The sequence below is a fragment of the Scylla paramamosain genome, chromosome 2, assembly GCF_035594125.1.
Source record: "Scylla paramamosain isolate STU-SP2022 chromosome 2, ASM3559412v1, whole genome shotgun sequence".
In the NCBI taxonomy this organism is placed as follows: Eukaryota; Metazoa; Arthropoda; class Malacostraca; order Decapoda; family Portunidae; genus Scylla; species Scylla paramamosain.
In genome coordinates this window covers 19,142,501-19,160,000 of record NC_087152.1, presented here as the reverse complement: position 1 = coordinate 19,160,000, position 17,500 = coordinate 19,142,501, and the positions used below count along the sequence as shown (strand labels likewise).

At 39.4% G+C, this 17,500-nt stretch overlaps 2 protein-coding genes across 8 annotated transcripts in view; one reads left to right on the top strand and one right to left on the bottom strand.

Annotated features, from left to right (window-relative positions):
- Window positions 1-16,299, bottom strand: part of LOC135111584 (NCK-interacting protein with SH3 domain-like) — a 55,648-nt gene extending 39,349 nt beyond the window's left edge. Inside the window, exons 1-8 of the mRNA XM_064025038.1 lie at window positions 16,170-16,299; window positions 15,249-15,432; window positions 14,741-14,938; window positions 12,287-12,533; window positions 12,000-12,102; window positions 2,666-2,759; window positions 2,080-2,164; window positions 559-731 (exon numbers count right to left, since the gene is read on the bottom strand). Of these exons, the coding sequence (XP_063881108.1) occupies window positions 559-731; window positions 2,080-2,164; window positions 2,666-2,759; window positions 12,000-12,102; window positions 12,287-12,533; window positions 14,741-14,938; window positions 15,249-15,419 (1,071 nt within the window). The 5' untranslated portion in view covers window positions 15,420-15,432; window positions 16,170-16,299. The remainder of the gene's footprint in view (window positions 1-558; window positions 732-2,079; window positions 2,165-2,665; window positions 2,760-11,999; window positions 12,103-12,286; window positions 12,534-14,740; window positions 14,939-15,248; window positions 15,433-16,169) is intronic.
- Window positions 16,300-16,453: 154 nt separating this feature from the next.
- Window positions 16,454-17,500, top strand: part of LOC135111550 (activated Cdc42 kinase-like) — a 116,916-nt gene continuing 115,869 nt past the window's right edge. For 6 of the 7 annotated variants that reach the window (XM_064024991.1, XM_064024983.1, XM_064024997.1 and 3 more), the window contains exon 1: window positions 16,454-16,559. The gene's annotated coding sequence lies outside the window, so the exon portion shown is untranslated. The remainder of the gene's footprint in view (window positions 16,560-17,500) is intronic. The other variant, XM_064025007.1, reaches the window with a different exon arrangement.

Below are 17,500 nucleotides of genomic sequence, written 5' to 3'. Positions count from 1 at the left end.
AGCCTTAAAGCCTTTGGAGATATAGCAAGGGCCTTGCCCCCAGCATGTTTGTGGGTGGGCACAAAATCACCCTTGCCACCCACACGCCATTTATTAAGGAGTCTGGACACAGTTGATTCTGTCAATCCAACTAAATGGGCTATTTCTCGATTATTTTTACCTACTTTGTGGAGTTCAACAACTCTCACGACATCATCATGCTTTGTACGGTTTCCAGGCATCATGCAAAGAGCATAGCACGCCCAAAAGGACAGCAAAAATAATGGTAAAAGCTAAAGAAATTCTGAGACAAAGCCAGGAAAAACAAACTCTCCGCTGGCCAGTAACACACTGAGACCGAGAAACGTGACGCGCGGCGGGTAGGAGTGTTGGGGAAGGATGCCGGTTAGTCACTTTCTCCCGGCTTGATTTTGGTTACACAGAATCATATGGTTCCCCAAAACGCGGATCGTAGTGCAAACTCAAAAAGTTTGCACTACGGTCCGCGCTAACTGTATATATATATATATATATATATATATATATATATATAATTTTCTTTCATCAGGCCCAACACACCAGTAAGTCCAACAGGTCAGTGAGGTGAGATGCAATGGTGTGCTCATCTTCATGCAGTGCCCAAGACCTCTGCTGCTCATCATCTTTGCAGGCACGCAGTTCCTCCAGCAGTGCCACCAGCCGGCATCCATCCACACTGTGCTGCCAAGACTCCTCACTGCCATCAGTTTTGCCTGGAATCACCATTACTGTTTTTTTATTGATGATGCAGAAGTTGTGTGTCAGTGTGGGTTATGTTTAACCATGTTGGGCTATGTAATGAATCAAACAATAATATGCTAATTGTTCTGTATTTCTGTCTGTCCTGTATAATTTTATCATGTCCCTGTTTGATTATTAATATTAAGCAAATTTGTTCGAGAGGATGCCCACATCAGAAGTCGCCCATTTTTTTGTGTCTTTAAACTGTTCTTGAAAACATTAATCTTCCCTCCATTCCAACCTCCTGTAACTAATTAATGTCCATTTCATTCCAGTTTCTGAGACTTTTTCTAACATATTAGCATCTACTAACTGATATGTATTCATGACATTCCTAAGAAAGTTGTTCTTAACATAAGCTCTTCTAATGCAGCATGGCAAAGAATATCCAAAGAACCCTGCAATGTGATACAGACCACCCCCTGTGGAGTCCCATGATCTGTTGCCCATTCATCACTGAATTAAAGAAAATGCCTTAAAGATGTTTGGCACGAAATTCTCTTGTATCAACTGAGTATTTAATATAAATATGGCCAGAGGAAAAAAGCTTGTTGAATGGTGATGAAGTTAACAGTACGCAAAATTTGTATACAACACAACAACTGTGGCACCAACACTAAGGCTAAACACCATGACATTATCATATCTTGCATAACATTTTCAAGAATCAATCCAAATCAGGTGTGCATGTTTTATATCTATAGCAAATAAGCCTTAACATATTTATTAAGGCCAGCTTCACATGAGTATTTACAGAAACGTGCTAATGTTTTGTCACCCCATGCCAATGCACATTTCAGCTCCACTGCCACTAGAAGCCAGCACAGATGTATATCTGTTCAGCCTTGTGTGCATGTCTACTGTCATGTGCAAAGTTCCACTGAACCAAAGCTATTTCTAGAATATGCACACAAAAATGCACATGTAAAGGTGCTTTAACATAAATGTGCTAGCAAAGTTTTGCAAGGCACTTGTCCATCTTAATCCCCTTCACAAATATTACTACCTCTTTTCTATATGGGTCAGTAGGTTTACTGGGAAATGTGATGGACAAGGATTTAAATTCATAATTTCTACCAATATAATAAATACTACAATGTTCTGATGCCCTGAACTTAGATAAAATTAATGCCTTTGATCTTTTTTGGTCTATTTGCAAGTCTTTCTGTCCACTGGTCTATCTGTTAATTCATCTGTCCATCTGTGCTTGTCTGTCTGGTTGTTTCTCTCTCTCTCTCTCTCTCTCTCTCTCTCTCTCTCTCTCTCTCTCTCTCTCTCTCTCTCTCTCTCTCTCTCTCTCTCTCTCTCTCTCTCTCTTACTTTCTTTGCTGGCTAGTATATGTGAGCAGAGAGGGTGAAGAGCTGGCAGTACAGATCCAAGACTCTTCAGCACAATCTCCACCACCTGAGAGCAAAAATTCCTTTACAAAAACAAATAATAAAGAATAGCATCAGAACATGTCCCTCTTCTTTCTTTTAACAGATAAATCAAATGAGGCACTATTTCAATTAATGCATAAAGGAAAAGTAGTACTAACAGAACCTTGTGAGAGTCAGTAAAGTACTTGTGAAAATACAATAAATTGTGACAGTAAAAACTGTACATGTTCTTGAGCTCAACATTACATCTGCTTTGTTAAAATTCTTCAATGGAGCATTATTTTAAAACCACTATTATTGACAATGAATGCACAAGACAAACAAAATAAACTTCAGAAAAAATAATTGGTATTTACTATTCACAACTGTATTACTCAGTAAGTTCTCCTATATACACACCATGCCTCATTGTGGCAACAGACAAACAAATCAATTATCACCAATGAACAAATAAAAGAAATAAAACATTCTCTCTCTCTCTCTCTCTCTCTCTCTCTCTCTCTCTCTCTCTCTCTCTCAGATCTACCTGGTGGCTAGCAGTGAAGCTGACGGAGGCATTGCTTCTTACTTCTTCCACCAAAGTGCGCAAGTAGCCTTCAGGGACTTGTGACACCAGGGACCTAAAGAAGGACACAACTATAACTCATGACACAGATGAAGCATAAGACTGTTAAATTTTGAAGAAAAAAAAAAAAAGTGCAACCATCAAATCATTCCAAACATACTTGATGATTATAGATACCTGTATGGCATGTTCTCTACACAAAAGTTTCAGGACAGCATCAATAACACCATTATCAAATCCCAGAAAACATACTAGCTTAAGAAGATACCATCAACATAAAACTAATTTAATCCTTTGGCTGCCACTTTGTACACCTTTCCCTAATTAGATACCAATCACTCTCAGACATCTTTACTTGTTCTACAGCCACATCCAATCTTTGAAATGGGAAGAAGGTGCAAAGTGTATTCTTTTTAATCACTAACTTTCTTGTAAATGAGAGTAAAAAGTAAGTAAAACTAAGTAAAGAGACTTCATGCATTGCTTCTGGTGATGCTAATTGTTTTGTGTCACAATGACTTCAGATATTTAATTTACATGCAATATAAGCAAAAACAAAAACTCTAGAGAGAGCTGGTTCAAACAGGAGGCATCACTGGCTACTTGAATACAACTCGACAGTTAACCTATTAAGCTTAAATTCTCATATATAAGTTTTCAAAATCCATTTGCAATTCTAACTCAAAGCTTCTTAAGAATGATTCAAGTGTCTTCTTTTCTATACAAGGATGCTATACTATGGTACAGTGTTCCCCTGCATATTTGTGGTTTCCCACATTTGTGGACTTTTGCCAGATGTCACCACTGGCTCAGTCTTTCGACCCAAAGAGCCTGGATTATTCTTTCAATTATCATAAATTAGAGTAAATTCTTGATATAACAAACACATATAGGGGAGGGTGGCTTGCTAAAGATGAAAATTCACTATATCCACAGAGAGAGAGAGAGAGAGAGAGAGAGAGAGAGAGAGAGAGAGAGAGAGAGAGAGAGAGAGAGAGAGAGAGAGAGAGAGAGAGAGAGAGAGAGAGAGAGAGAGAGAGAGAGAGAGAGAGAGAGAGAGAGAGAGAGAGAGAGAGAGAGGAGGAGGCAGGCAGCAGCCTTAATCCATAAACTGCAACATATATCATATGATGAACAGCTTGTAACTGCAACTTACATCATATGACGTGAAGGTTATTTTTAAACTTGGTGGCTTATATTTCACTCCCATATGTCTTGAAATGACATTTGGCAACTCAGGAATGAGTTCACACTCCTTCTCTCTCTTCTGTGTGTGTGTTCGTGTGCATGTGTGTGTACGTGTACGTGTGTGTGTGTGTGTGTGTGTGTGTGTGTGTGTGTGTGTGTGTGTGTGTGTGTGTGTATGTGTGTATTTACCTAGTTGCAATTTACAGGGCCTGAGCTATGCTTGTGTGGTCCTGCCTCCTTATCTACACTTATCCAGTTTTTCCTCATTGCTGATGCTACATCCTCACTTAGCTTGCCCCAAACTTCTATATTTCTCTGTGGGAAACTATATTTCTTCATGTTATTCAAGTATCTTCCTTTTCTTAGTTTTTTTTTCCTGTGGCCTTATGTGTATCTGGTATTCTTTACCTCTCTTAGCAGTAATTTCTCATTGTCAATTTCTTCCACTCTATTCCACAATTTATAAATCAGTATTAAGTCTCCCCTTTCTCTTCTTTGTTCCATTGTTGGCAGGTTAATTTCCTTTAACCTGTCTTCATATGTTTTTTTTTTTCAGTTCTGGAACCATCTTTGTTGCCATTCCTTGTATCCTTTCTAGTTTTATTACATATTTCTTCTTGTGGGAGAGATAACACTGATTTAGCATATTCCAGCTTTGGTATCATCATAGTGGTAATTATCTTTCTCATCATATCTTTATCCATGTAGTGGAATGCTGTTCCAATATTTTTCACCGTTTTATATGTATCTCTGAATATCTTTTCTACATGTTTCTCAGACTGTTGACTATCCTGTATTTATCCCTCCCTGATCTTTCTCTTCTTGTACTTTCATTATTTCTTAATTTCCCATTTTATATGTCCATTTTGGTCTCTTTTCACTTTTTTCCCATTTCCATTACTTGACATTTTTTTTCACATTAAATTCCATCTCCACTTTCTTACTTCAGTCCCAGATTTTATTCAAGTCTTCTTGTAGAATTTCAATCTTTGCTGTTTCTTGTGTGTGTTTGCAATTTTGCATCATCTGCATAACAAACTCATGTAACTCTTTACCCCCTTCAGGTATATAATTCATGTAGATCAGGAAAAGTATTGGTGCCAGCATTGAACCTTGTGGCATTTTTTTTTTTCCACTTAATTCTCCTATATTTTCTAGCTTCCATAGTAGCCTGTTGTGGGGAACTTTGTCAAAAGCTTTTTTCAGATTTAAATACACACAGTCTATCCATCCATCCCTCTCCTATGTTATATCAGTCACTCATCAAATTTGTTACACATGATCACTTTTGTCTAAAGCTATACTGTTTTTCTGCTATTATATCATGTTCTAGAAATGTTGTCCACTGCTTCTTAATCAGTTTTCACAGATCTTACAAACTATGCTGGTCATTGATACTGGTCTATAGTTTAGTGGTTCTTTCTTTCCACTTTTACAAATTGGCACAATGCTCTCTTTCATTCCTTAGGCACTCTTCCAGTTGATATTGAACACTTTATTATGTCATATACTGGTTCAATTAATTGTTTCCTGCACTCTTTAAAATGAAACCTGATACTCCATCTGGTCCTGTTGCTTTTCTTTCTTCTGCTTCCTCCATCATTTTATAAACTTCTTCTTTGATTACTGTAATTTCTCACTTTTGCTTTTTTGTCTTCTCATCTTGTAGTTCTTTAAATTCTGATTCTTCTGTGAAAACTTGTTGAAACTTTTTGTTTAGCAATTCACTCATGTGTTTCGGGTCTTCATATGTTTCATTTCATATGTTTCATTTTCATATGTTTCATTTACTTTAATTTTTCCATTTATGAATCTGCAGAATAGTTTTGGTTTGTCCTTGGATTTTTCAATTATATCCTTTCTCTTCCTCTCTCCTTATTATCACATTAATTTATTGCTACCTTAAAGTCTTCTTTATTTTTTTGGTTTTGATTTGTTTTCATTCTTCTCCTTGCTTTGTCTCTTTTTCTCTTTGCACTTACACATCTTGCATTGAACTACACCTGTTTTCCTTCTTCTTTAGGTTTGTATAGTGGGACATATTTATTCACTCCTGTCTCATATACTTTCATAAAAATGTCATACTTATCTTGCACATCATTTGCTCTTTACAGGTTTTCCCAGTCCACATCTTCATAAAGTTTCTTAAGATTGTCTATATTTGCTTTCCCACAGCTTGTCCTGTTTTCTTTGTATGATTCATCCTCTTCACTGACATCATTGTCAGTCTCTATTTCTATCATTACATGAGGCACAGGTGTGCCTCATGCCAGCAGGTGTCTACTGCCTCCTCCACAGGTGTGGAGGAGGCAGTAGACACCTGCCGAAACGATAATTACTCCCAGTGAGGTCTAAAGCACTGTTCAGGGGGTGCTGTGAACTTATCATTAAACCCAGCTGTGACCTCACTGAACGTTTCCCTTTGTGTCTCACAACACAAGGGGGTAGTCACAGCCTGCCCTCTAAAGACAACTCTCTTCCTCCACACAAAACTACAAGCACCTAATAACACACACACCCTTCACTCCAAAAATTTTAAAATCATGGCGACTCCTACACCAGCCTCGGAGTCCCCATCTGGGGAGGGGACCATAAATGTCCCCAGGTCGGACTGCCTTTCCGTCGACGACCCTAAGTGTCTTGACACCCCCCTCAACTTTTTCTTCATTAACTTCTGCAACATTCGCGGTCTAAGATCTAATTTTCAATCTGTAGAACACCACCTCTCCTCTTCTAAACCTCATCTTCTTTTCCTCACTGAAACTCAGGTGTCTGAGGCAACTGACAGTAGCCCCTTTTCTGTTCCCTCCTACTTTCTCTATCCTCATTTTCGATCCAAAGCTGGATGCTGCGTTTATGTGCGCAATGACTTAACCTGCTCTCGTGCCCACGCTCTTGAATCTTCCGAGTTTTCCACCATCTGGCTACGACTACAGAGTCATTCTCATACTAAATTTATCTGTGCTGTATACCTCTCTCCTAACTCCTCTGACTATAAGAAATTCTTTGACTACTTAACTTCCAAAGTGGAGCACATTCTGACCCTCTTCCCTTTTGCAGAGATCTCCATTCTTGGAGACTTCAATGTTCACCACCAGCTTTGGCTTTCCTCTCCCTTCACTGACCATCCTGGTGAACTAGCCTACAACTTTGCTATCCTCCATGACCTAGAGCAATTGGTGCAACACCCTACTCGTATTCCTGACCGTCTTGGAGATACGCCCAACATTCTTGACCTTTTCCTGACCTCTAATCCTTCTGCTTATGCTGTCACCCTTTCTTCTCCGTTGGGCTCCTCCGATCACAATCTCATATCTTTATCTTGTCCTATCACTCCAATCCCTCCTCAGGATCCCCCTAAGCGAAGGTGCCTCTGGCGTTTTGCCTCTGCTAGTTGGGGGGACCTGAGGCGGTATTTTGCTGATTTTCCTTGGAATGACTACTGCTTCCGTGTCAGAGACCCGTCTTTGTGTGCTGAGCGCATAACAGAGGTGATAGTGTCTGGCATGGAGGCGTACATTCCTCACTCTTTTTCTCGTCCTAAATCTTCTAAACCTTGGTTTAACACAGCTTGTTCTCGTGCTATACATGATAGAGAGGTGGCCCACAAAAGGTACTTAAGCCTTCCTTCACCAGAATCTCATGCACTTTATATTTCTGCCCGGAACCATGCCAAGTCTGTTCTCCAACTAGCCAAAAACTCCTTCATTAACAGAAAATGTCAAAACCTTTCAAGATCTAACTCCCCTCGTGATTTCTGGCATCTAGCCAAAAATGTCTCCAATAACTTTGCTTCTTCTTCTTTCCCTCCTCTACTTCAACCAGATGGCACCACTGCTATCACATCTATTTCTAAAGCTGAACTCTTTGCTCAAACCTTTGCTAAAAACTCTACCTTGGACGATTCTGGGCTTGTTCCTCCCTCTCCTCCACCCTCTGACTACTTCATGCCACGTATTAAAATTCTTCGTAATGATGTTTTCCATGCCCTCGCTGGCCTAAACCCTCGGAAGGCTTATGGACCTGATGGGGTCCCTCCTATTGTTCTCCGAAACTGTGCCTCCGTGCTTGCACCTTGCCTAGTCAAACTCTTTCAGCTCTGTCTGTCAACATCTACCTTTCCTTCTTGCTGGAAGTTTGCCTACATTCAACCTGTTCCTAAAAAGGATGACCGCTCTAATCCCTCAAACTACCGTCCTATTGCTTTAATTTCCTGCTTATCTAAAGTTTTTGAATCTATCCTCAACAGGAAGATTCTTAAACATCTATCACTTCACAACCTTCTATCTGATCGCCAGTATGGGTTCCGTCAAGGCCGCTCTACTGGTGATCTTCTGGCTTTCCTTACTGAGTCTTGGTCATCCTCTTTTAGAGACTTTGGTGAAACTTTTGCTGTTGCCTTGGACATATCAAAAGCCTTTGATAGAGTCTGGCACAAAGCTTTGATTTCCAAACTACCCTCCTACGGTTTCTATCCTTCTCTCTGTAACTTCATCTCAAGTTTCCTTTCTGACCGTTCTATTGCTGCTGTAGTAGACGGTCACTGTTCTTCTCCTAAATCTATTAACAGTGGTGTTCCTCAGGGTTCTGTCCTGTCACCCACTCTCTTCTTATTATTCATTAATGATCTTCTAAACCAAACTTCTTGTCCTATCCACTCTTATGCTGATGATACCACCCTGCACTTTTCCACGTCTTTTCATAGACGTCCAACCCTTCAGGAGGTAAACATATCACGCAGGGAAGCCACAGAACGCCTGACTTCTGATCTTTCTAAAATTTCTGATTGGGGCAGAGCAAACTTGGTATTGTTCAATGCCTCAAAAACTCAATTCCTCCATCTATCAACTCGACACAATCTTCCAGACAACTATCCCCTCTTCTTCAATGACACTCAACTGTCCCCCTCTTCTACACTGAACATCCTCGGTCTGTCCTTTACTTATAATCTGAACTGGAAACTTCACATCTCATCTCTAGCTAAAACAGCTTCTATGAAGTTAGGTGTTCTGAGACGTCTCCGCCAGTTTTTCTCACCCCCCCAGCTGCTAACTCTGTACAAGGGCCTTATCCGTCCATGTATGGAGTATGCTTCACATGTCTGGGGGGGTTCCACTCATACTGCTGTTCTAGACAGGGTGGAATCAAAAGCTTTTCGTCTCATCAACTCCTCTCCTCTAACTGACTGTCTTCAGCCTCTCTCTCACCGCCGCAATGTTGCATCTCTAGCTGTCTTCTACCGCTATTTTCATGCTAACTGCTCTTCTGATCTTGCTAACTGCATGCCTCCCCTCTTTCCGCGGCCTCGCTGCACAAGACTTTCTTCTTTCTCTCACTCCTATTCTGTCCACCTCTCTAACGCAAGAGTTAACCAGTATTCTCAATCATTCATCCCTTTCTCTGGTAAACTCTGGAACTCCTTGCCTGCTTCTGTATTTCCACCTTCCTATGACTTGAATTCCTTCAAGAGGGAGGTTTCAAGACACTTATCCACCAATTTTTGACCACTGCTTTGACCCTTTTAAGGGACTGGCATTTCAGTGGGCATTTTTTTTTTATTAGATTTTTGTTGTCCTTGGCCAGTATCCTTCCTACATAAAAAAAAAAAAAAAAAAAAAAAAAAAGGTATCTTAATTCTTTAGTTAGGTCTATTCCTTTTGTTAATATTAGGTCTAGTTTTCTTGGTTTGTCATCTCCCCTAGATCTTGTATTTCAGTCACTCATTGCATCATTGTGTTTTCCATAGCTTCAGAAATCTTTCTCCCCATGCAGTCTCATTTCCTCCAGCCTCAAACACTTCCCAGTTTACTTCTTTGCAACTGAAGTCACCAACTAATAATACTTTTATTACTTTTGTTTAATTTACTTAAGCACTAAATGGTATCTTCTATTATATTCTCATAGTCTTCCTTGCTTCATGAATTTGTTTTGGGTGATACATAGATTGTCATTACCATCAGTATTTCTCCATCATTATCCTTCAAGTTGACACTCACTATTTCTGCTTTTCCTTACCCGTATTTCACTATTTTTGTCTTCACCTCTTTTCTTGTCATTATCATAACACTTCCCCCTCTTTTACCAATCCTATCTCTTCTCCATATATTGTAGTTTTTGTTAATGACTATCTGGTTTTCTTCTTTTAGCTTTGTTTCTGTTAAACATCACACCCTTGGATTTTTTTTCTTTTAGATACCTAGTCTTGTAATTCCAGTTTTCTGTGTATCATCTGCCTATGTTTGTATACATCATTCAGTCCTTCATTTTTACTATTTTTCTATTATATTTTCATTTATTTTTTTCCTTTATGTACCGTTTCTTCACTCTGTCTCCCAAAACTCAAAAAAATTTTGTCTTTTCTTTTTCTGTTCTTGATTAATTTTTCTCTTTAGCCTCTTCATACATTCCTTTCAATTTTTTTTCCATTCTTCTTCATTTCTGTTCTTCCTAATGTATATATCTTTGTAATCTTCTACTTCTCTTAGTTTGGATGTTATTTCTAGTGTCTCTTTCTCCTGCTTGTTGTGATTTTAGTCTTATTTTCACAGGTGTTGTTTTTGCCTTCCAGATAAGGTCCCAGTCTAATAACTTCACTTCTTCCTCAAATTTAGTGTCATCTTCATCATTTAGTTTCTTCAGTAAATCCTTCACTGTTTTTGTTTCTTCTTTATCTCTTTTCAATTTGAATGTTATATTTTCTCCTTTATTCCAAAAACTATAACAATTCTTTTTATCTGCTGCATCTCTTACCAGATCTTCATTGCCTTTACTACTTCCTTTTTCTACATTTTCATCTCTTCTTTCAGTTGCTTTTCAGTTATTTCCTTGACGTCAACATTTGCTTTATATTTTTTTATTTTTCAGCCTTTCATTTCATCCATGACTCCTTTTCTCACCCTCTTCTCACCTTTCATTAAATCTGCTTTCAAATCTTTATTTTCTTTCATTACTTTTTCCATGTTGTTTTGTAGTTTCTCATTTTCTTAATATTTTTTTATCTCTCACTTTCATCTCCAGTTCTGTATGTGTGTGTGTGTGTGTGTGTGTGTGTGTGTATGTGATTCACCTATGGTCATCTGCTGGTCACCCAGCCAGCCATTCCCCTACGGAAAGAGCTCAGAGCTCATAGTGACCGATCTTTGGGTAGAACTGAGACCACTCACATACCACACACTGGGACAGTGAGGTCACAACCCCTTGGGTTACATCCTATACCTGCTTGCTGCTAGGTGAACAGGGCTACACGTTAAGAGGCTCACCCATTTGCCTCATCATGCCCGGGATTTGAACCCAGGCCTTCTTGGTTGTAAGCAGAGTGTGCTAACCACTACACTATGCAGTGTGTATGTGTGTGTGTGTGTATGAGACAGAGAATATTTGTATGTATGTATATGTTTGCTGTATCTAGATCACAAATATATACAACCAGAATGATCAAATGACAACACCAACAAAACAATGCTCACCACCTGCTAGTTTGAAGTGACAAACTGCACAATTTCACTACACCACCACGCCTGAACTAATGTAAATGATAAATTAATATTTTGTTTTCCAATACTTTTCCAGGCAATGCTTAATTTTATGATGGTAAAAATTATTTTTGAGAACTTTTTCTTATGCCGATAATTGTGCACTGTGGGTATGATGGCCGGGACCCTACTGTGCAGTTTACGGGTTAAAATTCGGTAAACAGAGGTTTGTTATATCAAGGGTTTATTGTACATTTAGTTTAGTCTCCTTTCATTTTACAGTGTACTATATATTTTTTTTAATAGAAATATTATGTACTGTACATATAATTGTTTTTTATCATGTTAAAAGTGAATTTAAAATGTGTTTAATAAGTGAGATGTATATTCTATGGTTTAAACTATAAATATAGGTATTGCTGAGCCTCACAGGAGGTGGTTCCCCATATTTGTAAATTTTTGCTATTCATGGGAGGCTTTGGAATGTAACCCCTGCAAATAGCAGAACAGTGTATCTGAAATATCTGAAAACACACATGCTCTCTCTCTCTCTCTCTCTCTCTCTCTCTCTCTCTCTCTCTCTCTCTCTCTCTCTCTCTCTCTCTCTCTCTCTCTCTCTCTCCCTCTCTCCTTACTTAATGCTGGCTTGGACTCCAGACTCCACATCACTTCTCATCTCTGATTCGTATCCAATGCTGGTGTCGTGGCCCTCACTACTACCACTGCTCTCCTCTTGAACTGAAGGATGAAAATTTTCTCTTACAGCTCTGCTAACACTATAATGGTGATTTATCACTGTGATGGAATGAAGTTCAACCAATACAGATATAAATCTAGGCAACACAAGAACAACTAATGCAACAACCTACTTTCATCTTCCAATCTTCACCTTTCCCCTCTATTTTCTACTACCAATATTTACCTAGAGAGTCACCACGTGCCATGAAACTGGTTGTGGTCTCAGCAACACCAGCCCCCTGCTGCTGCTGTTGCTGCTGCTGCTGTAGCTGAGGTTGGTGCTGTTGGTGCTGCTCCTCACGTGCCAGACTGGAGGATGACCCACTGGGAGGGAGGGAGGGAAGGCGAGGAGTGCTGGGGAGGTTTGGGGAGGGTAGGCCACTGCCCCCAAGGCTGGATAGGCTGTCTGTGCTGAGTTGGGATGCTGAGCGCTGTGAGGAGGATGAGTGCATTGGTGTTTGCCTGTGCCTCATGATTTCATCAGCAGCATTCTAGTACAATACTATCCATTTCAGACTCTATGAGGCATAATTTTTGTAGATATCTTCTAAACAAACAGTTGGATGAATATGACATTTTAGCACAGCTTGTTTAATACAGTCCCCTAATTCATGGCATACAGTGCATTGCCCACTGTTTTTCTGTGTTTCATTTTTTTTGCTTTCAAGGTGCAGCTGCCAAGAGCTAAGTAACCATTCAAGCATTCATTTGACATGATATAATTGTGATATGTAAAGGGGATGTGAGATAGGAGAGAAACAAGAAAGGAGGGAGGGAGGGAAAAATGAGTTGAGGGAGAGGTGGTGGAGTGATACACATCACAAAATGTCATGTCAAACCTTTTCCCATCTGAAAATCTACTTAGCTTTTGCCAGCTTTGTCTTTAAAGCCAAGACTAAACTCCCCAATGAAACATACCTGACAATGTACTATGTGTATAGTACCATTATTAAGGGATGGTGTTAAACAAACTGCACTAAATGTCATACTGATATATTCAGAAAATAATGCCTCATAGGGTCTGAAATAAACAGAAATCCTTGTTTTATGTGAAAGATCCATTTCACGTAGTAGGTGCACCACAGCGTGAAAACCTAATGTGAACAGAGGGGAAAAGAGGAATGTGTTCTGGAAGGCCTTCTAAATGCTCTGTCTATAAGCCATTCACATTTTCAAAGAAAAAAATAAAGAAAAAAATAAATAAAATGCATCTAATAATCTTATAATTCAATCTTACAATTATCAAACATCTATGACTATTCACACACCAAAAGCATTAAGTAAACCACAAAAAAAAAGATACTACAATGGAATACAGCTAACAAAAAAACAAGAGAAGGATACATGGAATCATGACTCAATTACCTTTCGGAATTAGCTGTTTCCTTTCATATACCACATCAGCAGGCACAAGGGATCTCTGTTCCCTCACTAATGAGAATCATTAATTCACTTCCCTCTCCTCTAATACATAAATTCAAAATGCCACCACACCCTGAACAGCCCTGTCCTGCATCTCCTGGGTGCATCCTCAGGGTATCCCTTGTATCCCTAAGTCCATCCAGAAGCTGAATGACCTTCACAGCTAGATAAATAAGTATTTAGTATTGGTCACTTACATTCTTTGGTTCGTGATTGATGCAACATACTCCAATGTTATGGCCTATAAAGAGATTTATCAGATTTTATACAAAGGAAAGCCTTGTCATAGTGGGACAAAAAATCTTTGATAATTTTTTCTGAGTCCAGCTATTTAAAAATGAATAAAATTTTACAGGTCTAAAGACTCTTTAAAGCAACACCATTAAATTCTTCTATCTATGTACCAGACCAGCAATCACGCATAGGGTGGTCATCACACACCCACAAGCAGATCATTCACATTCTTAGCCCTACTGGTTCCTGGTGGAAATGGACAGATGGACAGTCTCCTGGATCACTGTACTACAACCCAAGAGCCCAGGCACAGCACAGCTGGTCACTCACATCCACAGCAAGGCCTGACAACATACACCAGTTTACCTTACCCCTTCATGGTGAGGAAATTCTTAGAAGTGTGAAAAAAAAAAAAAAACTTTGATCTCATATGTGGAGGCTTTTATGTCTATAAGTGCCACATAAATTTTTGTAATTTTTTTAAGTTACCTCCATAATGTCAAAAGAGATTTAAAGCCTATAATTTTCCATCCTTGTAATGGTATAATTTTAAGAATATGATATTTTCTAGTTTCTAAAAGCACTTTGAGTTCCATAAATCAAGCCATACTACTTTCTATGTTCAGGATTTGTTGGAACTGTCATCTAACAGAAGTTTTAACTTAGTGCTGATACTTTTTTTTTTTTTATGAAGGAAGGGCACCGGTCAAGGGCAACAATAGTGCTAAAGGAATAAAGCTCCACTAGTGATGGACCCAAAGTAAGGTCAACAAGAATCATTCAGAGTTGGAGGATATGTATCTTGAAACCTCCCTCTTGAAAGAGCTCACGTCATATGAAGGAAGTAAGAAACAGACAAGACTTTACAACTACAAAAAGATAAATAAAAGCCATAAAAATTCTACGTATGTGGATAAATATCATTAATACCACCTTTTGTTTCAGACTAAAGAAGGGAAGCAAGGCAAGGAAAGAGGCTCACCTGCGGAGGTGGTGGTGCAGGACGCTTGCCAGGAGCTGTAGCAGGGGGACAGCGGGCATGCCACTTTTGTCGCAGATCTACCAGACGCTGCAGTGCCTCTTGCTCTCCTCGGCTGTAGTGGCCACCACGCTCACTGGCATTGAGATGTGTAGCCTCCAAACAGCCATCAATAAATTCCAACATGGCCACGGCATCTGTCTATGAGGGAGTTATTTGTTTATAAATCTTTTCTCTATTAGGATATCTGTTTGAGAAATATCTAAATCTAACTCATTTTTCCCCCACCAATTGAATCCACTGCAGGACAGTGGCTTTCGTAAGAGGATAGGGTTTAATCATACTTCTCTCTAGCACCTCAACATGATCATGGTACTACCATACATAAAATATAAATGTATACCATGAAATATTTCAAGTTGACACATTATATTAGAGAAATGTGGTAATCCATAAAGCATATAGAAAAGAAGCAGACCATACAACTTAATAGTACATCCCTTATTCTTACCTCATCATCAGTAACATAGTTCTTAGGCACATATCCAATGATGCCGCGCTCACTCATCACATGCAACCAGTTGGGATCACGTGATGTCCCCACCTCCACAAACCGTTCACCCGCCTGGAAGCCCAGGGTGCGGGCATGCGTCCCTTTGTAAGTGTACAGCGAACGCAGCATTGTGGAGATGGCACTGCAATGAGAAGGCACAAGTTATGACCTACTCACTGAATACTTAATAACTGATCATTAACTTCTCTTTATGAAATCATCAGCAGTTTAACTTCAAACATGCATATATATATATATATATATATATATATATATATATATATATATATATATATATATATATATATATATATATATATATATATATATAGTCATAAAAGAACATTTCAATTATTACTGAACTAGGCATCCTTGCTGATGAACTGCCACTATCAATCATTAATTGTCTGCAATATAAACCATCTAAACCTAATGTACCTTAAAGGGAGCACAGTTCTTTCACTCCCTTAAATATTATCACCTTAACTGTTATATAACATCAACTCCACACTATTAAAGGAACAACCTTATAAGTACAAAACTAAAGCACGACTTTAAATCTAAATCATAAACCTCTGCACTCCTCAATGATAACTAACACGCAGGTATTGGAAGGCACGCGTGGTTAGCTGAGCTGCTGTACTAAGGATCTATTATTCTACTGACTAACTTTACGACACGCTTACAACTGTGACTTGCGGCCGGAACAAAATATAGTGGTGCCCTGTCAATACTTCTTAAGGTCAACGCGTGACAACATTGGACTGGGAATATCCACTTTACAACCCACGTCACTGCGGCACAATTCACCCGGTAAGTAGACTGACTGCAACACACATATACACCACGGCATGCACGGGTATTCATGGCCATACTCACACACACGTCTTGTCTGCTTGTCCCTGTGCCGCTGACCTCCTTCACTAGTACTGATACACTGGTAGTCAACCTAAGACACGGTCGGGCGGGTCATCTCTGGCTCAGACGGACACATTTATTTACATTTATGAGTCAATCTATAAGCTTTTGAAGTCAATATTCCAGTCTGGTGGTGTGAGGGATTAACAGCTACTTCAGTTTGTTCTTCACTCTAATATTGAGGAAGGTTGCGATGCTCATCTGTCTAATGACTCGCCGATTCAAGTTCTTATACTACAGCACTGGCGGCGACTCCTCAGTAGAGTGTTAGACGTGATTGTGGGAGGTGTTGCTTCGGCAGCCAGGGATTTTAATAAGAGAATTCTGTTTGAACGCTCGACAGAGATTTTAGTAAGTGTTCGCTCGATTGGAATTTGGTATTCTTCATAATATTGATTATCTACTGTGCCGATAGATGCTTTTGAAAACTATTTTTAGAGTGTGTGAGAGAAAAGCAAAGTCCATACTGGGATGTGTGTGTGTGTGTGTGTGTGTGTGTGTGTGTGTTGCCGACTACAGGAGAGCCGTGTTGGAAAGATAGTCATTCCTTCTTCCTTTCCATCTTTTCCACCCTTCCTTCTGTCTTATCCTTTCCTCATACGGGTAGGATTGTCAAGACGCTATCAAGGCACAAGGGGGCCGGCCAGTCACCGCGCTGGTAATAACAACGAGGACAATGATAATAACAATAGTGGCCATGATAGTAATAAAGGAAAAAAAAAACTGAGAGAAAAAAAAGGAAATTTATGATGTAATAATGCAATGATGTAATAGCAATAGCTAACAGTAGTAGAAGTAATGTAATAGTAGTGAAGCGATTGTTACACACACACACACACACACACACACACACACTTAACACTAACCAGACATACAGACACGTAAAGAACCACCCATTGAGTAAGGCATTTGGATAACCTTCACCACAGCCACCACAACGAGCCGGCCAAACAAACAGACAGTACAACCAGTCAGTCAAGCCAAAGTAGCAGTGAGTCATCAGGTCAAGGAAGCATTCAGTCACTTCGTCAGTTAGTCTGTCAGCAAGATGGACTTGGATGTGCCGAACCATGGTTGTCATTAAGTCAAACTGTCAGTGTGTCGTAAAGGCAGCCTGATAACACAAGAGCACAAGAGCAGTCAGCGAATGAAAGATATGACCGATTCGTGTTCACGTTTGATCTCTTGGTTCATCTGTACTGTACCAATGGCGTCGTTAAGTTTTCTATTCTCTCTCTCTCTCTCTCTCTCTCTCTCTCTCTCTCTCTCTCTCTCTCTCTCTCTCTCTCTCT